Raw genomic sequence first — 21,739 nt, forward strand, 5'->3', positions numbered from 1 at the left:
GGAGAGAGAGAAATAGAGAGAGGAGTGGCAGCTAAAGGAGAGCAAGAGAGGGGGCAGAGAGAGGGAAATGGACGATATAGAGAGGGAAATAAACAAATATAGAGAGGGGACAGAGATAGGGAAATAGACAAATATAGAGAGGGGACAGAGAGGGAAATAGACGGATATAGAGAGGGGGCAGAGAGAGGGAAATGGACGATATAGAGAAGGGACAGAGAGAGGGAAATGGACGATATAGAGAGGGGACAGAGAGAGGGAAATGGACGATATAGAGAGGGGACAGAGAGAGGGAAATAGACAAATATAGAGAGGGAACAGAGAGAGGGAAATGGACGATATAGAGAGGGGGCAGAGAGAGGGAAATAGACAAATATAGAGAGGGGGCAGAGAGAGGGAAATGGACGATATAGAGAGGGGACAGAGAGAGGGAAATGGACGATATAGAGAGGGGGCAGAGAGAGGGAAATTGACGATATAGAGAGGGGACAGAGAGAGGGAAATGGACGATATAGAGAGGGGACAGAGAGAGGGAAATGGACGATATAGAGAGGGGGCAGAGAGAGGGAAATGGACGATATAGAGAGGGGACAGAGAGAGGGAAATGGACGATATAGAGAGGGGACAGAGAGAGGGAAATAGACAAATATAGAGAGGGGACAGAGAGGGAAATAGACGGATATAGAGAGGGGGCAGAGAGAGGGAAATAGACGGATATAGAGAGGGGCAGAGAGAGGGAAATAGACAGATATAGAGAGGGGCAGAGAGAGATAAATAGACCGATATAGAGAGGGGACAGAGAGAGGGAAATAGGCGGATATAGAGAGGGGCAGAGAGAGGGAAATAGACAGATATAGAGAGGGGCAGAGAGAGGGAAATAGACAGATGTAGAGAGGGGACAGAGGGGGAAATAGATGGATATAGAGAGGGGACAGAGAGGGGGAAATAGACGGATATAGAGAGGGGGAAATAGACAGATATAGAGAGGGGACAGATAGGGAAATAGACATATATAGAGAGGGGGCAGAGAGGGAAATAGACAGCTATAGAGAGGGGGCAGAGAGGGAAATAGACAGCTATAGAGAGGGGGCAGAGAGGGAAATAGACAGATATAGAGAGGGGGCAGAGAGGGAAATAGACAGATATAGAGAGGGGACAGAGAGGGAAATAGACGACATAGAGAGGGGACAGAGAGATAAAAGGGATGAAGACACTAAAGTTTTTTTCTGCTATGGAGGAAGGAAGGCTGGGGGGCTCTACTTCACATTACTCATATGAGGGAGGGAGGGAGGGAGGGAGGGAGGGAGGGAGGGAGGGAGGGAGAGTGTTTGGGTGGTTGTCTCTGTCAGTACTCTGTGTACCATCTCCAGCCTGTCAGACAGTCGCCCTACACAGAGTGGAAGCCATCTGTGCCAGATTGAGTGAGTAAGTAAGTAAGTGTGGGAATGAGTGAGTGAACGGACAAGAGAGGGACTGAGTGTGGAGGTGAGTGAGGGACTGAGAAAGTGAGAGAGGAAGCGACTGAAATACTGATTGTATAGATGGTTGGTTGAGCGGGTGAATTAATGAATTGATAGATGGATGACTGGAGTGAGCATGGTGATGTAGCACTCTTGATCTCTCTCCAGTACTGTATGTGTGTAGAAACTCAGCGTCACTACCTGTCTGTTACTATATGTTCTGAGTCTGTACTCCACACTGCAGTCTCACAATGTGGTTTTCATTCCCTGTCACAAAGCAGAGCCAGAGAGAGAGGGAGAGGAAACAGCAGTCTGCATGGTTGTGTGGGGATGAGTGAACCCCCTCTGTCCTGTCCTCCCTCTCTCGCTCCTGTCTTTTCAGAGATGGGGCGTAACCATGGTTATCAGGGGCTCTGCCAGAACAAAACATTGTGTGAGGACTGAACACAACACCCAGAGCTGTCTGTGTGTGCTTGTGCCAGTGATGTGCGTGTGTGTGCGCATGCATGCGTGTGTATGAGTAGAGTTAGCAACGTGTTTAGGGGTGTGTGTGTTTGCCTGCATGTGCGTGTGCGTGTGTGTGTGTGCGTGTGCGTACGTGTGTGTGTGTGCGTGTGAATAGAGTTAAAGCCATGCTTAGTTGACTCATCCTTGTGGAAGCGCTGATTGCTGTTAATGTAAACCAGTGGTAACCAGTGGTGGAAAATAACGGGATTTAAGGTTTCACCTGTACTCTCTGAGCCCTGGGCATACTTGGCAAATCACAATGCACCAAAGTCGTAAACAAGTCCTGTGTTTTTAAACATGCAAAAATAGCATTGCTTAAATAATGACTGTGAACCCTCTTGAGACATTCGCCCAGCTAACACAGAACATTCCCACAACCAACATATTTTTACCCAATGTTCTGAGAACTAACATTTCTGATTGGAATGCCTCTTGGGACATTAGCCCAGCTAACATAGAACATTCCCACAGCCTAAAAACAATGTTCCCTGAATGTTTTGGGAACCAAAATGTGTGAGCTGGAGAACTACCTACTAGGCCTACACAATGGCAAACATATGGGCTGTTGTTGCCCAGACACTCAGGGCTACAGGTCAGGTGCCCACTGATCTAGCGATTCCTCACCCTCCTAATGGTTAAGGTCAGGATTGGAGGTTAGGTAATCTGATCCTATATCTGTGGTTAAGCTGCAACTTGTATCTCAAGCCAATCAGTCAGAGCTGCAGGTCGGGTGTCAAGGCATGACTTCTCACCCCTGACCCCAGTGACCCCTGTGGGCCCAGGATTTACCTCAAGCATGCCTCCTGTCCCTCACACACACACTCGACCTTGGTTTGAAACGTGTCTGCCTGCAAGAGAGGGCTCAAGGTAGAAGTATCCCCAGCTCCCACTCCTAACCTTAACCCAGCTCCCACTCCTAACCTTAACCCAGCTCCCACTCCTAACCTTAACCCAGCTCCCACTCCTAACCTTAACCAATTGATGAACGATAACATTAACCATGAATGGGTGGTTAGGAACAACTTCTACCTACAGGTAACTTCCAAAGAAAGGAAACACCAACATTAAGTGTTTTAATAAGGCCACCATGAGAACTTCAATGCACCTTGGCATAGATTATACAAGTGTCTGGAACTCTATTGGAGGGATGCGACACCATTTCACGAGAAATTCCATCATTTGGTGTTTTGTTGATTGTGGTGTAAAATGCTGTCAAGCGCCTCTCCAGAATCTCCCATTAGTGTAAATCAAATAAGTACTAGAATGAATCTAGTACTGAAAGCACAAGCTACAGCTAGCTAGCACTGCAGTGCATATAATGTGGTCAATAGTTGACCCAAATATAGAGAAAGACAATAGTTTTGAACAAATTAATTTCTTTAAAAATTAAGGAGAAGCAGCAGAGAGAGAGATAGCTATATATATATATTTTTTTTCTCACTTAGCTAGCTAATTTAGCCTACTCAAACACCGGGCTCAAAGAGAGGAATACTATTTATGTTAGCTAGCTGGCTAAGGCTATCCAACATAGGAACTCATCCAAGTCAAGATAAGCTTTCGGTTGTATTAATGTATTGCCACCAGGGCCCGCCGGTGTAGCTGCTAAACGTCTTGTTGGACACTGTACTGCATGATTGTAGCGGGTTTACTAACATGTTAGCTCTTGTAGCTATGTTGCCTACGATGTTAGCTAATATGGTAACATATAGTATGAAGGTTTAGCTTGGAAAGATTTTTTCGCCTGGCCACAGACAGCTGACGTGTTGTGCACTGAAGTGCACAACGAAGGGAAAAGGTGAGAGGAGGAGAGCGTGTTGATGCGAGAAGGAATTATACAACAACAAGCAAGTGATGTTGCTGTTTGTATGTGGCTGCTATGAAGGTGAACTGTGTGATCAGGGGTGTATTCATTCCGCCGATTCTGTTGAAAAACATTTCTTAAATGGAAGAAAACGGAATGAAATGAGGATAAACCTACCGGAATTTGTCCAATAGAAACTTTTGTTGGTAACTGTTTGGACGAATGATTCCCCCCTTATCAGCTAGATGCAGGAAAGAGCGCGCAAGGTGGTATTGAATGTGTCACTGTCTGTCACCCTGATTACTCCAATTTGTCTATCAACCTGTGCATCTACATTGTAAGTTTTCATTCAAAGGCTAGGATGTAGCAACCTCATGATGGGTATAGGGAAAATGTGAGTTATGTAGGCTAGTAGCCTAAAGTTATTGCTGTTACATTGAACTGGGTGAATAGAATATGAATGACAGTCATCCAATATGCTGTAATATAAATAAGTCCAATAAATTGTCCTCCCTAATCTTAAATGGCACCGACTGCCACTGATGTAAATATTATGTTACTGTCTATTAATGGCACCTAGAAGCAGATATAGCATAGCACAGATATAGCATAGCGCAGATATAGCACAGCACAGATATAGCACAGCGCAGATATAGCATAGAACAGATATAGCATAGAACAGATATAGCATAAAACAGATATAGCATAGCTCAGATATAGCATAGAACAGATATAGCATAGCTCAGATATAGCATAGAACAGATATAGCATAGCTCAGATATAGCATAGCTCAGATATAGCATAGCTCAGATATAGCATAGAACAGATATAGCATAGCTCAGATATAGCATAGAACAGATATAGCATATCTCAAATATAGCATATAACAGATATAGCATAGCTCGGATATAGCATAGAACAGATATAGCATAGCTCAGGTATAGCATAGTTCAGATATAGCATAGCTCAGATAAAGACAGTGGCTGGAAGCCTTGCTGCACCAGATATCCTCGACACACTCATAAAGCTGTCTGTAATCTGAATTAGTCTAAGCTGCCTTGGAGCGAACCAACACCCTGATGGAGGGGTTTAATGCCAACATTCATGAATCCAAAATGGTGTATTTTTCTCTTTTGGATCCCACCACCACTATCAGCGACCCCAGGTTATTTCCATGAGCCAGACCTAATTAAGGCTAACCACAGGGCTTTTCCCATTACTGAGCCTAACCAAACTGCACTGAGCTGGGTTGTGTACACATCCAACATTCTGTAGTTGCAGGAACCATGCTAAAAAGGACAATGTGCAAAGACAATATGTCAGCCAGTCAGTTTGGTTTGGGTGGGCATGATAGTGTGAACAGAGTGAAAGGGTTGTGTAGGGTCTGTGTTGTTATGTCAGCCAGTCAGTTTGGTTTGGGTGGGCATGATAGTGTGAACAGAGTGAAAGGGTTGTGTAGGGTCTGTGTTATGTCAGCCAACACAGTTTGGTTTGGGTGGGCATGATAGTGTGAACAGAGTGAAAGGGTTGTGTAGGGTCTGTGTTGTTATGTCAGCCAACACAGTTTGGTTTGGGTGGGCATGATAGTGTGAACAGGGTGAAAGGGTTGTGTAGGGTCTGTGTTGTATTTGTGTGGTTGTGTGTGTTAGAGTGATGCGTGGTGAAGGTTTAAAATGAATGCAGTGCTATTGACTGTATGAGGCAGATAGGAAAGTATGTCTGAAAGGTCAGTGTGTGATGTGTCGTGAAGGGACCGGACAGATGTTGTTGACTGTTACTAGGCTGGTTTAAAAACAGGCTGGTGTGTCAGTGTGAATGTGTGTGTGTGTTTGTGAGTTTAGATACAGCCTTACATACTGATCCTACAGTGTGTTCGTTGTCTCTTTAGAGACTTATGAGGGATCGTCTTGTGTGTATTTGTTTTGTTTATGTGTGTTTGTTTTGTTAGGATGGGATAGGATAGGATGGGATAGGATAGGATAGGGTAGGATGGGATAGGGTGGGATAGGATAGGATAGGGTAGGATGGGATAGGATGGGATAGGGTAGGATGGGATAGGGTAGGATGGGATAGGATGGGATAGGGTAGGATGGGATAGGGTGGGATGGGATAGGATGGGATAGGGTAGGATGGGATAGGGTAGGATGGGATAGGGTAGGATGGGATAGGATGGGATAGGGTAGGATGGGATAGGGTAGGATGGGATAGGATGGGATAGGGTAGGATGGGATAGGGTGGGATAGGATAGGATAGGGTAGGATGGGATAGGATGGGATAGGGTAGGATGGGATAGGGTAGGATGGGATAGGATGGGATAGGGTAGGATGGGATAGGGTGGGATAGGATAGGATAGGGTAGGATGGGATAGGATGGGATAGGGTAGGATGGGATAGGGTAGGATGGGATAGGGTAGGATGGGATAGGGTAGGATGGGATAGGATAGGATAGGAGGATGGGATGGGATGGGATAGGGTAGGATGAGATAGGATAGGATGGAAAGGGATAGGGAAGATTAGGATAAAATGGGATTGGATAGGATGGGATGGGATAGGATAGGATGAGATGGGATAGGATAGGATGGGAAATGGGTAGGATGAGATAGGATGGGATAGGAGGATAGGATGGGATGGGATAGGGTAGGATGGGAAGGGATAGGGTAGATTAGGATAAAATGGAATTGGATAGGATGGGATAGGATGGGATGGGATAGGGTAAGATGAGATAGGATGGGATAGGATGGGATAGGATGGGATAGGATAGAATGGGATAGGGTAGAATGGGATAGGATGGGATAGGGTGGGATAGGATAGGATGAGACAGGATGGGATAAGATGGGATAGGGTAGGATGTGATGGGATAGGATAGGATGGGATGGGATAGGGTAGAATGGGATAGGGTGGGATAGGATGGGATAGGGTAGGATAGGATGGGATAGGGTAGGATGAGACAGGATGGGATAAGATGGGATAGGATGGGATGTGATGGGATAGGATGGGATGGGATAGGATGGGATACGATAGAATGGGATACGATAGAAGGGGATAGGGTAAGATGAGATAGGATGGGATAGGATGGGATAGGATGGGATAGGATAGAATGGGATAGGGTAGAATGGGATAGGATGGGATAGGGTGGGATAGGATAGGATGAGACAGGATGGGATAAGATGGGATAGGGTAGGATGTGATGGGATAGGATAGGATGGGATGGGATAGGGTAGAATGGGATAGGGTGGGATAGGATGGGATAGGGTAGGATAGGATGGGATAGGGTAGGATGAGACAGGATGGGATAAGATGGGATAGGATGGGATGTGATGGGATAGGATGGGATGGGATAGGATGGGATACGATAGAATGGGATACGATAGAAGGGGATAGGATGAGATGGGATAGGATAGGATGGGATGGGATGGGATAGGATGGGATGGGATAGGATGGGATACGATAGAATGGGATAGGATGAGATGAGATGGGATGGGATAGGATGGGATGGGATAGGATGGGATATGATAGAATGGGATATGATAGAAGGGGATAGGATGAGATGGGATAGGATAGGATGGGATGGGATGGGATAGGATGGGATACGATAGGATGGGATACGATAGAATGGGATAGGATGAGATGAGATGGGATGGGATAGGATGGGATGGGATAGGATGGGATATGATAGAATGGGATATGATAGAATGGGATAGGATGAGATGGGATATGATAGAATGGGATAGGATGAGATGGGATAGGATAGAATGGGATAGGATGAGATGGGATAGGATAGAATGGGATAGGATGGGATGGGATAGAATGGGATAGGATGGGATGGGATAGGATAGGATGGGATAGGATAGGATGGGATGGGATAGGATGGGATACGATAGGATGGGATACGATAGAATGGGATAGGATGAGATGAGATGGGATGGGATAGGATGGGATGGGATAGGATGGGATATGATAGAATGGGATATGATAGAATGGGATAGGATGAGATGGGATATGATAGAATGGGATAGGATGAGATGGGATAGGATAGAATGGGATAGGATGAGATGGGATAGGATAGAATGGGATAGGATGGGATGGGATAGAATGGGATAGGATGGGATGGGATAGGATAGGATGGGATAGGATAGGATGGGATGGGATAGGATGGGATTGGATAGAATGGGATAGGATGGGATGGGATAGGATAGAATGGGATGGGATAGGATAGGATGGGATAGGATAGAATGGGATAGGATAGAATGGGATAGGGAGTTAATGTGATGGAGAAACAGACAGTCACTGTGAGGTGATATTGATTTCCTCAGTTGCCCTACTCTGGCTGTCAGTGCTTTCTGAAGATCTTCATTTTAAATGTGTGTGTGTGTGTTTTACCTATGCAATATGCCTCGTCTCAGTGTCTTACCTAAACATCATGATGCTGTCAGCTCCTCTGCCTGGACAGGAGGTTCCCTGTTCTTCTATTCCTGATATATATATAATCCTGTGGAGGCTGGTGGGAGGAGCTATAGGAGGACGGGCTCATTGTAATGGCTGGAATGGAGGCAATGGAACGGAGTCAAACACATCAAACATATAGAAACCACGTGCTTCTACACCTGTATTGCTTGCTGTTTGGGGTTTTAGGCTGGGTTTCTGAACATCACTTTGAGACATCAGCTGATGTAACTACATTTGATTTGAAATTTGATTGATGTTTGACTCTGTTCCATTAATTCCATTCTAGCCATTACATTGAGCCTGTCCTTCTATAGCTCCTCCCACCAGCCTCCACTGATATGATTCTACATGCCTTCCCGCGTCCGCTCAGACAGTGAGCAGTGTTTTCTCTGAGTATGACTCTGTCTGTGGATACTGATGTTATAAAGACTACCGGTCAGTCAATGTTCTCCTTTCAAAACAAGTACATTTCCAACCTCTGACTCTCAGCTTCATGGTAAAGCCATATGAATGGTTTGTTTACTTGACTGCTCTTGTTCTGGAAATATCTAGTTAATGCTCATCATTTTGTGTGTGTCTATATGCATTTGTGTGGGTGTGTGTGCATGCATGCATTGGTGTAGTCAGTGTATGTGTACGTATGTTGAAGCTATCAGTGTGTAATGTTGGTAAGGAGCCTCTTGGCTGTGTGTTGACCTCTGGCCATTTACAGGATGGAAGGAGAGAGTCACTGTGCTCCTGTTGCGGATACAGGAAGTGTGGGTGCGTGTGTGCCGTTGGATAACACTTCCATGTACATACACTGTCACTCACACAGTGATCACTTGTTTCATAAAAAAACACAGCCAGATTTACAGTAGACGATTTACTTGTCACACTTTGTTTCACTTTGCACATTTTGATCCAGAAATGACTGTTTCTCTACCCTCTCTCCTCCCTCCTCCTCTTAGAGATGGCGTTCTTCCCTGTCCTCCTCCTCCTCTCCGTGGTCCAGCGTGGTTCCTCCCAGGACCCTGATGAGGACACGTTGGCAGTGCCCCGGGGGTGTGGCTGGGGCCTGGTGCGCCCCTACACCCTCCTCTGTGACCTGGACTCTGTTTGGGGCGTGGCGGTTGAATCTGCAGCGGCCGGCGGCGCCCTGGCTGCCATTTTACTGGGCCTGATCATCCTCTGCCGACTACACCACGTGAGCGAGGCGGAGAAGCGCAGCGGCGTGGGACCCATTCTCCTCCTGCTCCTGGGCATCCTGGGCCTGTTCGGCCTCAGTTTCGCCTACCTCATCGAGCGTGACGAACAGCTGTGTCTTCTGCGCCGTGCCCTCTGGGGCCTGCTCTTCGCCCTGTGCTTCTCCTGCCTGCTGGTGCAGGGTGTGCGGCTCCGGAGGTTGGGCAGCGAGCGCCGGAGCCCGGGGGGCTGCACTCTGACCGGCCTGGCCCTGGGGCTGAGCGCCGTCCAGGGGATCATCGCCGCCGAGTGGCTCCTGCTCACGGTGCTCAGGGAGGGCAGAGCGGCCTGCCAGTACCTGCCTCTGGACTTCTCCTTAGCCTGTAGCTATGTGCTTGCGCTACTGCTAGCCGCGCTGGGGGCGGCCTCCTTCGCTCTCTGTGGGAAGACCCGGCAGTGGCGCTGTAACGCGGTCTGGCTCCTCTCCGCCTGTCTGTTGTCCCTCCTCCTCTGGGTTGCCTGGGTGGGCTTCTATCTCTACGGTAACGCCTGGCTGGGGCGGTCCCCGGACTGGGACGATCCAGCATTGGCGATAGCACTGGTGGCACAGGGTTGGCTCCTCCTCCTGTTCCACGCCGTGCCCGAGGCACACTCCTGTCTCTGCTCCCCGCCACAACCCTCCGCCCCTGACTATTTTGACACGTCCCAGGCCCCGTCCCGCATGAGGGAGACCAGCTTCGACGAGGACATCCCCCTCTCACACAGGCAGTTTCCGGAGAACCAGGGCTACGGCTTTGACGAAAACACTGCAGGTAACAAGAGACTTTGACTTTCAAATGTATATTAAAATTCATGCTTACAAGCTCAGTACAGCTCTACTGAGGTTTTACATGCATGTTTCTGTGTATGGGGTTGGATGTAGGACATAGTGACATAGTGATATTACCATACTGGGTTAAAAAGGGCAGTGGTTCTTGTCGTGGTACAAACAGTACCTGTACAGCATGTGTGTTAAAAGTACAGATTAGGCATCTGTTCCTGTGTATGGGGTTGGATGTAGGACATAGTGATATTACCATACTGGGTTAAAAAGAGCAGTGGTTCTTGTCGTGGTACAAACAGTACCTGTACAGCATGTGTGTTAAAAGTACAGATTAGGCATCTGTTCCTGTGTATGGGGTTGGATGTAGGACATAGTGATATTACCATACTGGGTTAAAAAGAGCAGTGGTTCTTGTCGTGGTACAAACAGTACCTGTACAGCATGTGTGTTAAAAGTACAGATTAGGCATCTGTTCCTGTGTCGATCTTAATGTAGAATGGATGAATGAATGTGTTTGCAGAAGAGAATAAGATAATATCGTTGTTCCTCTGCTGTGCCAGGTCTGAGGAGTGCAGGTCATCATAATGGTAACACAGCGCCCAGACCCAGTGCCCCCTTCCGCAGCAACGTGTACCAGCCCACTGAGATGACCATGATCCTGAATGGGGGAGCGGTGAGTTCTCATATTGTACGTTTACACATCCGACCACGCTGCACATCCATTCACAACCTCTATTCAAACTCGGATTATGATCCTGAGCAAGAAAGCAGTGTAGACACTTACACATATATAGAAACATACTCTCACTCACCTGGGCAGTGAGCACACACACATTTACACCCACGTTTACACCCCTGTCACACGCTACCATTCACAGGTATACAAACTCAAATTATTATTCTGCGCTAGAAAGCCACACATATTAGGTATAAGCCACATATACACAACACATATACACACATTGTGTGTGTGTGTGTGTGTATGTGTGTGTGTGTGTGTGTGTGCGTGCGTGAATGAGGGAGTGGGTTCCCTGGGCTGCAGACTAGAGCCATCTCTCCAGTGTGAGGGATGCAGCTGTGCCCCTGGCCCAGTCACACCCTTTATAGCCCCAGGATGGTTGGGTGAGCTCCCTAGCGCATGTGACTAACCTCCAATCACCTCGCTATAAATAAACGTTGCTGACCTGGCAGAGTCTGGAGCCACGCGTCCAGAAAATCGCTGAGCCAACTTTCAGCTTACGTTCTGGGAACGTTTTAAAATGGCTCCCTCCCAGTCTCTGCTCTGACACCTGCCACTACATTAGAGGCAGAATCTGGAACTAGAAAACAGCCAGAAATCACTGAGCCACCGCCCAGCTAAAGCTCTGGGAACGTTTACCTGTGAACCAAATGGTCTCCCTCCTAGTATTATGCTCATAGACCTGCCACCTACATCAGAGTGGTATTAATGTACTTTAGTAGGTAGTAGGGAAAGGAAAGGAGGGGAGTTCTGGAAATGATGCTCTCTCCTGCATAAAAGAGCAGGATTAGCTGTTGAGGCTGAATCGAGAGAAAAAAGGCAGAGAGGAGGAAGAGAGAGGGGAAGAGAGAAGGGGAAGAGAGAGGAGGAAGAGAGAGGGGAAGAGAGAGGAGGAAGAGAGAGGGGAAGAGAGGAGGAAGAGAGAGGAGGAAGAGAGAGGGGGAAGAGAGAGAAGGGAAGAGAGAGGAGGAAGAGAGAGGGGAAGAGAGAGTAGGAAGAGAGAGGAGGAAGAGAGAGGGGAAGAGAGAGGAGAAGAGAGAGGGGAAGAGAGAGGAGGAAGAGAGAGGGGAAGAGAGAAGGGGAAGAGAGAGGGGAAGAGAGAGGAGGAAGAGAGAGGGGAAGAGAGGGGAAGAGAGAAGGGGAAGAGGGAAGAGGAAGAGAGAGGAGGAAGAGAGAAGGGGAAGAGGGAAGAGGAAGAGAGAGGAGGAAGAGAGAAGGGGAAGAGGGAGGAGGAAGAGAGAAGGGGAAGAGGGAGGAGGAAGAGAGAAGGGGAAGAGGGAGGAGGAAGAGAGAAGGGGAAGAGGGAGGAGGAAGAGAGAGGGGAAGAGGGAGGAGGAAGAGAGAAGGGGAAGAGGGAGGAGGAAGAGAGAAGGGGAAGAGGGAGGAGGAAGAGAGAGGGGAAGAGAGAGGAGGAAGAGAGAAGGGGAAGAGGGAGGAGGAAGAGAGAAGGGGAAGAGGGAGGAGGAAGAGAGAGGAGGAAGAGTGAAGGGGAAGAGGGAGGAGGAAGAGAGAGGAGGAAGAGAGAAGGGGAAGAGGGAGGAGGAAGAGAGAGGAGGAAGAGTGAAGGGGAAGAGGGAGGAGGAAGAGAGAGGGGAAGAGGGAGGAGGAAGAGAGAGGGGAAGAGAGAGGAGGAAGAGAGAAGGGGAAGAGGGAGGAGGAAGAGAGAGGGGAAGAGGGAGGAGGAAGAGAGAAGGGGAAGAGGGAGGAGGAAGAGAGAAGGGGAATAGGGAGGAGGAAGAGAGAGGGGAAGAGAGAGGAGGAAGAGAGAAGGGGAAGAGGGAGGAGGAAGAGAGAAGGGGAAGAGGGAGGAGGAAGAGAGAGGAGGAAGAGTGAAGGGGAAGAGGGAGGAGGAAGAGAGAAGGGGAAGAGAGAGGAGGAAGAGAGGGGAAGAGAGAGGAGGAAGAGAGAAGGGGAAGAGGGAGGAGGAAGAGAGAAGGGGAAGAGGGAGGAGGAAGAGAGAGGAGGAAGAGTGAAGGGGAAGAGGGAGGAGGAAGAGAGAGGGGAAGAGAGAGGAGGAAGAGAGAAGGGGAAGAGAGAAGGGGAAGAGGGAGGAGGAAGAGAGAGGGGAAGAGAGAGGAGGAAGAGAGAGGGGAAGAGAGAGGAGGAAGAGAGAGGGGAAGAGAGAGGAGGAAGAGGGAGGAGGAAGAGAGAGGGGAAGAGAGAGGGGAAGAGAGAGGAGGAAGAGGGAGGAGGAAGAGAGAGGAGGAAGAGAGAGGAGGAAGAGAGAAGGGGAAGAGGGAAGAGGAAGAGAGAAGAGGAAGAGAGAGGGAAGAGGGAAGAGGAAGAGAGAGGAGGAAGAGAGAGGAGGAAGAGAGAGGAGGAAGAGAGAGGAGGAAGAGAGAGGAGGAAGATAAAGATGAAATAAGGGGTTTTGAAGATGTAATACAGGCAACAATCAAAATATAACCTCTTATCAGGAACGTGTGGTGTGTGTGGTGTGGTGTGGTGTGGTGTGTATGCGGTGTGTGTGTGTTTACATAGGTGTCTCTCAACTTCAAACACTGTATATGACCAAACTGACGTCCCATTTCTTTCTCCCTCTCCTCCCTTTCACAGGTCCCCTCCGCACCCCCGACCTATACGGGGCGTCAGCTGTGGTGAAGGACAGAGATGAAGAAGAAGAGGAAGGAAGAATGGGGTGATGAAGAAGGGATGAAGGGTCCTTGGACAGAGGAATAACCCAGAGAGGATAACTATAACATGGACACCATCAGGACCCCCCCCCCCCCCCCCCCCCCCAGATCTCTATGTGCGTATGGGGACAGACAGTTAAACAGATGACTTACAGAGGGCTTACACACACCACCCACCCTGTGTTAATCAAATACACCAACCAACCACTGAATGAGTGTGACTGAGGGGGAGAGCAGGTATGGAGGACAGATCAAAACATTACAGGTAGTTTTGAAGTTAAATCACTGTAGGAGATATTCAACTTAAAAACAACCCTATTTTGGTTGCAAATGCTGTGGAGACCATTTTCATCTGGGAGATGTGAGGTTTGAAATGTTGACTGTCAGGTTTCTTTTGTATGAGTCAAGTTTACCCCCACGAGACTACTAAGCCACTGTATAACTTCTGAAAAACTGTGAAACCTCTCTCCCTTTTGAGATATTTGCTCTGTTTTTGTTGTTTATTTTGGGAGAAACTCTTCTAAAGCAGAATGTTTTGTTCTGTCCTCCATCCTCCTGTAGGTACGGTACCTTACAGACCTGTACCTCACCACAGAATAACACACGGACAAGTATGGCTTAAACTCCAACCTCTCTAGCCAGTGTTCTGTCCTCCATCCTCCTGTAGGTACGGTACCTTACAGCCCTGTGCCTCACCACAGCCCCTCACACAATAGAATAACACACGGACAAGTATGGCTTAAACTCCAACCTCTCTAGCCAGTGTGTGCCTACAGGTAACTGTCAAAATACAGGAAACACCAACATAAAGTGTCTTAATAGGGTGTTGGGCCACCATGAGAACAGCTTCAATGCACCTCGACATAGATTCTACAAGTGTCTGGAACTCTGTTGGAGGCAGGCGACACCATTCTTCCATGAGAAATTCCATAATTTGTTGTTTTGTTGATGGTGGTGGAAACACTGTGTCAGACATCACTCCAGAATCTCCCATAAGTATTCAATTGGGTTGAGATGTGGTGACTGAGATTTGGTTTACATCGTTTTCATGCTCATCAAACCATTCAGTGACCACTCGTGCCCTGTGGATGGGGGAATTATCATCCTAAGGGGGGATAGTTATGGTAGCCAAAATAATTGCCTGCTCAGCATTTTTATACCTGACTCTAAGAATGATGGGATGTTAATTGCTTAATTAATTCAGGAACAACACCTGTGTAGAAGCACCTGCTTTCAATATCTCATTTTAGGGATGGGCATTTGAAATACTTTCACTATTCAAATAAAATCATGATTTTTGTAGGGGATATCTGGATAGTCGAGTTGTTTAAACTTGGGAATTAGATTGCTGTGCAGCCTATGCTACTTGCGTCCTGCTTGCTTGCGTGTGTGATTGGCAGGTGCCAGTGAGTTTTTCGAGAGAGAGAGTAGCCATACAGACTAATTAAACACATTTGTAGATTCCATAGGTTATCCATCATCCCATCTGGTAGTGCCTGTCTTGTATGTATCAAATCAATCTAAAGAAGCTAGCTATGTTAGCCAGCTATATTAGCCAGCTAGCTAGCTACCTAGGCTAAAAGTACTTAAGGTTATTTTGCTGTGCTTCCTGTCCTTGTCTACAATAACTCCATTCAGATTAAACAACAGCTCACCTGATGGTTTCTGGTAGTTGTAGCCTACTCCTTCTCATTTAACTAACTAAATTCTGTCATTTTAATTCCATTTTGCATTGATTAGAGATCTCCCACGTTACTTACTACACACGGAGCCACTGAGTGTAGATGGTGCCACATTGATTGGCCGACAATAACACACACGTGAAACCCGTGTAGGCTACTATGGTATGTACTTTATGTCATAAAACTACATTCAAAATATAGTTTTATTGAATTAAGAATTTAAAATGTCATGGCATATCCTTGTGTGTAGCATTGTCTCATAAATAATTACATTTAGACAAAGCCTTTTCATTGTTAAAATAGACTAAAAATGAAAACTCTCACAAGTATTCAAATACTAACGTCCATTTGGATATTTGAATATCTGAATAAGCGTGCCCATCCCCACCTCATTTACTCAAGTGTTTCCATTATCTTGTCAGTTACCTGTGTATATATGTGTGTGTACCTCATCTTTACTGGCTCTACTCCAAGACTCTGGACCCCCCCCCAAAAAATACTCCTTGCACCAAGAATCACTACTACTGAGTAACCTGGACTCAATTTTACTGAGTAACCTGGACTCACCTCTACTGAGTAACCTGGACTCACCTCTACTAAGTAACCTGGACTCACCTTTACTGAGTAACCTGGACTCACCTCTACTGAGTAACCTGGACTCACCTCTACTGAGTAACCTGGACTCACCTCTACTGAGTAACCTGGACTCACCTCTACTGAGTAACCTGGACTCACCTCTACTGAGTAACCTGGACTCACCTCTACTGAGTAACCTGGACTCACCTCTACTGAGTAACCTGGACTCACCTTTACTGAGTAACCTGGACTCACCTCTACTGAGTAACCTGGACTCACCTTTACTGAGTAACCTGGACTCAACTCTACTGAGTAACCTGGACTCACCTCTACTGAGTAACCTGGACTCACCTTTACTGAGTAACCTGGACTCACCTCTACTGAGTAACCTGGACTCACCTCTACTGGGTAACCTGGACTCACCTCTACTGAGTAACCTGGACTCACCTTTACTGAGTAACCGGGACTCACCTCTACTCATCTCGTCTTTCCACTTGTCTAACCCCAAACTGTGAACCCACCCAGGCTGCGGTCCAACTAACCATAACGACAATATGACCGCAAACTACTATACACCTATCCAGCTCACCTAGCACCTGGCGGACAGAGCTAAGCTTCTACTGGACGAACAGTAGGAACCGGGGGAATCCGGGGATGCTGATTGGATGGACAGGATGTCAGTCAGTGAGGAGGGTATCTTGATTGGACAGACAGGGTGTCAGACAGGGACTGTGTATATAGGTCAGACAGGCTGTGTTTTCCCACCATGTTCTCCTGTGACCACAGAGACTTTCTGAACCAGCAGGACTGAACCAACTGTCCCTTTATATCAGAGAGAAATGGGTCGGCGGGGAGGAGATGGACTTCCCTTTTACTGTTTTGTTTTTTCAAACGTGTGTGTGTGTGTGCATAGAGATAAAAAACATGTTCTATCTGTTTGTGTGTGTGTGCACACTTGTGCGTGTGTGCGTGTGTTATTGATTTGATCAGTGTTGGGAGGATATACAACAACTGTGCAATACACAGCTCCAGTCCTGTTCCAGTCCTGGCTGTGCCTCTCCCATTTCCTCCAGACTGGTTTCCAGTGAGCCTGAGAAATGGATCCAGAGTTCCAGACGTCTTGGTCAGCTCCAGATACACAACCCCATACTGTCAGCCTATATATAGACAAGCCCTGACTGGGGTGTGGAACTGCCTGTCCTGGTCCCTGTGAATGATCAGATATAGTATACTGTGAGATCAGCTATAAGCCTGTGGGGAGGACTGGGGAAGAAAAGGGGGATGGGTAGCTAGAGAGAGGAAGGGAGGAGCCAGTCCAGAGGGGAGGGGTTACAATGGTCTATGTGACGGCTACATCGCTTTGACTTCCCCCCCAATCAGCAAACGTATCTGTGTGACAAAATGGCTCTTTCCCCAGTGTGTGTGTGTGTCTGTCTGTGGGGAAGGCAGCACTGCTCTGTGCTGTCCTCCTTATCTGAGAAGCCTCTCTCCCTCCTCTCGTCCCTCTGTGCTGGTAACTACCGTTTTCTGTGCCAAGAAAGACTCTTGTGTTACAGCAAGGTCTCTGTTTTCAGTCTCCCTCTCCCTTACATACTTACCAGCTCTCCCCTTACGAGAGAGAGACTGTATATAGTAGTGCTGTATAGCTTGTTTTGGTTAGATTTCTTTTTGACTGTAGAGGATGATTTTTTTTAGACACCAGCCTAATATATTATATAAACCACTGGGCATCTGACTAGTGTAATAATGATTAGATTTTAATTTATCGGATTTGTGACTGGATTGATTTTATTGTTATTTTTTCGTTTTTTATTTTTCTCTTGCTGGTGTCTTTCTTTGTTCTTTTTAACTAGTATTTTAAAACATATGTCAAGATGCTAGCCATGTTTTTAATTTCATTTGATTTGATTATTAACGTTGAAAAACACAACGGTCTGTCTGTGAGGCATCTAGCTAACTTTGGGTGTGGTTTTTCCTACTTGCGACAACTTTGGAAATCTCCTATACAGTATCCTCTGTCAAAACATGTTTCACTGTCTGCTGTAACAGTTTTATTATATGGGGAAACGTAATACATTTTTCAGAGATATGACATTCGTTGCATAATGCTAATCAAAAATACTTGTTGTTTTGCACTTCATAGATAATGACTACTGTGTCTGTGATATAATAGTGATGCAGAGAGTAGAGCAGTGATGGTAGAATTACCTCTGAGCTATGACCTATGACCCGAAGGGTCTTTTGGTGTAATCCTGGGTCATTGGGCTACAGGATGTCTCTTCACTGGGGGGTGGGTAGCAGTGGAGGCTGGTGGGAGGAGCTATAGGAGGACAGGCTCATTGTAATGTCTGGAATGGAATTAATGGAACGGAGTCAAACATTTCCATGTGTTTGATACCATTCCATGTATTGCATTCCAGCCATTACAATGAGCCTGTCCTCCTATAGCTCCTCCCACCAGCCTCCACTGGTGGGTAGGTAGGCAGGCACTACATGTAGGCCTAACCATAGAAATATAATTACTAGATTGGTTATTCTGTATATGGCCCTAACCCACAGCGCTGCATGCCAAGGCAGGCTTTGTTCGGGCCTCTCTGGGGCAGACCCAGGCCCGTTCTGACTGCACTGTGCCAGGCTCCAGTGGGACAGGCTACAGGCCTCAGAGTGCTGGCATAGGATCAGTTCTGCCTTTTAGATAATACTGAATAAGATTATATGGACAGGAGAGACCTGATCCTAGATCAGCACTCCTACCCTAAGATGCTTTGTGAATACGGGTCCTGTCCTCAGGGCTGTGGGTGGACAACAAGCAAGGAACAACTGTGGAGATTCACCCTCCCAGAACCGAAGAGGGGCGGGTTTCAATTCTTCAATCTTGTGATGTTTTCACTCAATGTGGAGTACAAAAAAAAGTTAAAAGTTACTGTTACTTAGTAGATTTTTGCACTCGTCGATGACTACCTATCTGTGCATGCTCATCACCATTTATATACATGTAAGTACCTTTCTCTCAGACGTACTGTTAAATACTAATTATATTTATGTGAAGGTCATGTGACAAAAATCATATTTTTTAGCGTATATCAGATGACAGTTTTATGTCTGTGCTTTCTTGAACACGAGAGAGAGATAAGGACGGTTGTATAAGAGACACGGTAGAGAACTGTAGGGGGTGTCAGGGGATAGGGTCCAAAACAGGCCAAAAGGCCCACAAATAACCTGTTGGAGTTGCTTGTGACATCATCAGATTACCCAAATACTGTACCCCCTGCCAGTTTGGAAGGAAATCTCTATGAAATTACTAAAGATCTAGATCTTCATGTCTGTGTTTATAAAGATGCTATGAACAAATTAGGGTGAGATTTTACACATACTACTGTTCCGTCAAGTTCGTTTCCCCCCCCCTGGGCAGCCCCATTAGTAAACACCCCTCCTGTCTGGGTTTGACATGTCCTTGACTTGTCCACTCCTGAATTGGCTTGCCTTCACACTGTTCCATTCGGGGCATCCGACGGGGGTGGTATTGGTTTTCACAGATGTGACTGTGCAGTGACGCAGCATGCCTATGTATAGAACTATGTTTCCCCTGATTAGAAGAACAAACAGTTAACTCTCAGATTCTGTAACCCATTCAGGCAAACGTTCAATAAAGTGTCATGTTTGTAGTTAACGCCTTTCCATGGATCAGGTTTTTATTTCTAAACAAGAACAGGCCCACTGGAACTCTGTCCCAAGTGGTCCCAAATGGCACCCTATTCCCTACATAGAGGTCTGGTCAAAAGTAGTGCACTATATATAGAATAGGGTGCGGGTGCCATTTGGGACACAACCGTGTTGATTTACGACCACTATAGAGTCCATAGTGAATTACTGGGACGCTAAAGGGACAGGTATCGAGACTGATTCGTTCATTGCTCCTTACTCTCTGTTCCAGACATTGAACATGGAAGGGTTAAAGCTGTTCAGTTGGTTTGTCAAGACGTCACTGGGAGGTGACATTGACAGATATATAGGCCAAATTGAAATACAGATCTTCAGAGTAGTGCAGTAGTACCCTCCACCCTTCACATCCCCAGTATAGAAGGACTAATATCCATAATAGTTGAGGCCCTGATTAGAAGAAAAAAGTTTCCTATTTTGTGACCGATCCCCAAGATGTCATAGCCTGGTCTGTATATGCTTCCGCCTTCTCCCCAGACTACTCCCCAGCCAGAGTTACCTTCTCCCCAGACTACTCCCCAGCCAGAGTTACCTTCTCCCCAGACTACTCCCCAGCCAGAGTTACCTTCTCCCCAGACTACTCCCCAGCCAGTTACCTTCTCCCCAGACTACTCCCCAGCCAGTTACCTTCTCCCCAGACTACTCCCCAGCCAGAGTTACCTTCTCCCCAGACTACTCCCCAGCCAGAGTTAGCTTCTCCCCAGACTACTCCCCAGCCAGAGTTACCTTCTCCCCAGACTACTCCCCAGCCAGAGTTACCTTATCCCCAGCCAGAGTTACCTTCTCCCCAGACTACTCCCCAGCCAGAGTTACCTTCACCCCAGACTACTCCCCAGCCAGAGTTACCTTCTCCCCAGACTACTACCCTGCCAGAGTTACCTTATCCCCAGCCAGTTACCTTCTCCCCAGACTACTCCCCAGCCAGAGTTACCTTCTCCCCAGACTACTCCCCAGCCAGAGTTACCTTCTCCCCAGACTACTCCCCAGCCAGTTACCTTCTCCCCAGACTACTCCCCAGCCAGAGTTACCTTCTCCCCAGACTACTCCCCAGCCAGAGTTACCTTCTCCCCAGACTACTACCCAGCCAGAGTTACCTTCTCCCCAGACTACTCCCCAGCCAGAGTTACCTTCTCCCCAGCCAGAGTTACCTTCTCCCCAGCCAGAGTTACCATCTCCCCAGACTACTACCCTGCCAGAGTTACCTTCTCCCCAGCCAGAGTTACCTTCTCCCCAGACTACTCCCCAGCCAGAGTTACCTTCTCCCCAGACTACTCCCCAGCCAGAGTTACCTTCTCCCCAGACTACTCCCCAGCCAGAGTTACCATCTCCCCAGACTACTACCCAGCCAGAGTTAGCTTCTCCCCAGCGAGTTACCTTCACCCCAGATTACTCCCCAGCCAGAGTTACCTTCTCCCCAGACTACTCCCCAGCCAGTTACCTTCTCCCCAGACTACTCCCCAGCCAGAGTTACCTTCTCCCCAGACTACTCCCCATCCAGAGTTACCTTCTCCCCAGACTACTCCCCAGCCAGAGTTACCATCTCCACAGACTACTACCCAGCCAGAGTTAGCTTCTCCCCAGCGAGTTACCTTCACCCCAGATTACTCCTCAGCAAGAGTTACCTTCACCGCAGATTACTCCTCAGCAAGAGTTACCTTCATCCCAGACTACTCCTCAGCAAGAGTTACCTTCACCCCAGACTACTCCTCAGCCAGAGTTACCTTCACCCCAGACTATTCCTCAACTAGATGTACCTAGAGATTACTCCTCAGCCAGTCAGAGTTGACAAAAGCACATACAGATGTGAGGCCAGGCTAAAGCGTTCATGCCAGTGCATGCAGTAACATTGAAACTAGTAGAGCAATCCTGCTACCTGCTGGGCTAATGCTACCTACCCACTGCTATGTGATCCAGTTTCACCATGCAACAGAACCCACTGTTTCCGGCCAGCCAGCCAAGCTCTACTGTGGAGTGCTGGTTGCTCAGGCCTATCAAATGTCCTCGAAATGAAATGAGCTATTTTATCGCCTCACCCTAACCCAGTGGCAGCTGTGCCCCGGGCATCCAATTACCTACTGACTGAGATACATCTCTCTCCCTTCCCTGGCCTGGGCCTTCTGGGGGCTGCTGCGTCATGATTGGACCAGCAGCTGTCCATCACAGGGCCAACCTGCTGTTCTGCTCTGTGATTT

General features: G+C 47.4%; 2 protein-coding genes across 7 annotated transcripts in view; both read left to right on the forward strand.

Annotated features, from left to right (window-relative positions):
- Positions 1-19,497, forward strand: part of LOC110485252 (G-protein coupled receptor family C group 5 member B-like) — a 33,315-nt gene extending 13,818 nt beyond the window's left edge. For 3 of the 6 annotated variants that reach the window (XM_036939048.1, XM_036939049.1, XM_036939052.1), the window contains exons 2-4: positions 9,161-10,186; positions 10,758-10,885; positions 13,493-19,497. In XM_036939048.1, the coding sequence (XP_036794943.1) occupies positions 9,163-10,186; positions 10,758-10,885; positions 13,493-13,537 (1,197 nt within the window). In that variant the 5' untranslated portion in view covers positions 9,161-9,162 and the 3' untranslated portion in view covers positions 13,538-19,497. Of the gene's footprint in view, positions 1-1,328; positions 1,427-9,160; positions 10,187-10,757; positions 10,886-13,492 lie in introns of those variants that run through there. The other 3 variants (XM_036939051.1, XM_036939050.1, XM_036939054.1) reach the window with 3 other exon arrangements.
- A 444-nt stretch (positions 19,498-19,941) lies between these two features.
- LOC118937772 (extensin-like) lies at positions 19,942-21,471 on the forward strand (the record flags this gene model as incomplete). The annotated part of the gene is made up of 1 exon (XM_036939056.1): positions 19,942-21,471. A coding segment is annotated over one exon (1,176 nt), but the record flags the coding sequence as incomplete, so codon positions are not given.
- Between the last annotated feature and the right edge of the window lie 268 nt (positions 21,472-21,739).

This window comes from Oncorhynchus mykiss, chromosome 12, assembly GCF_013265735.2.
Source record: "Oncorhynchus mykiss isolate Arlee chromosome 12, USDA_OmykA_1.1, whole genome shotgun sequence".
In the NCBI taxonomy this organism is placed as follows: domain Eukaryota; kingdom Metazoa; phylum Chordata; class Actinopteri; order Salmoniformes; family Salmonidae; genus Oncorhynchus; species Oncorhynchus mykiss.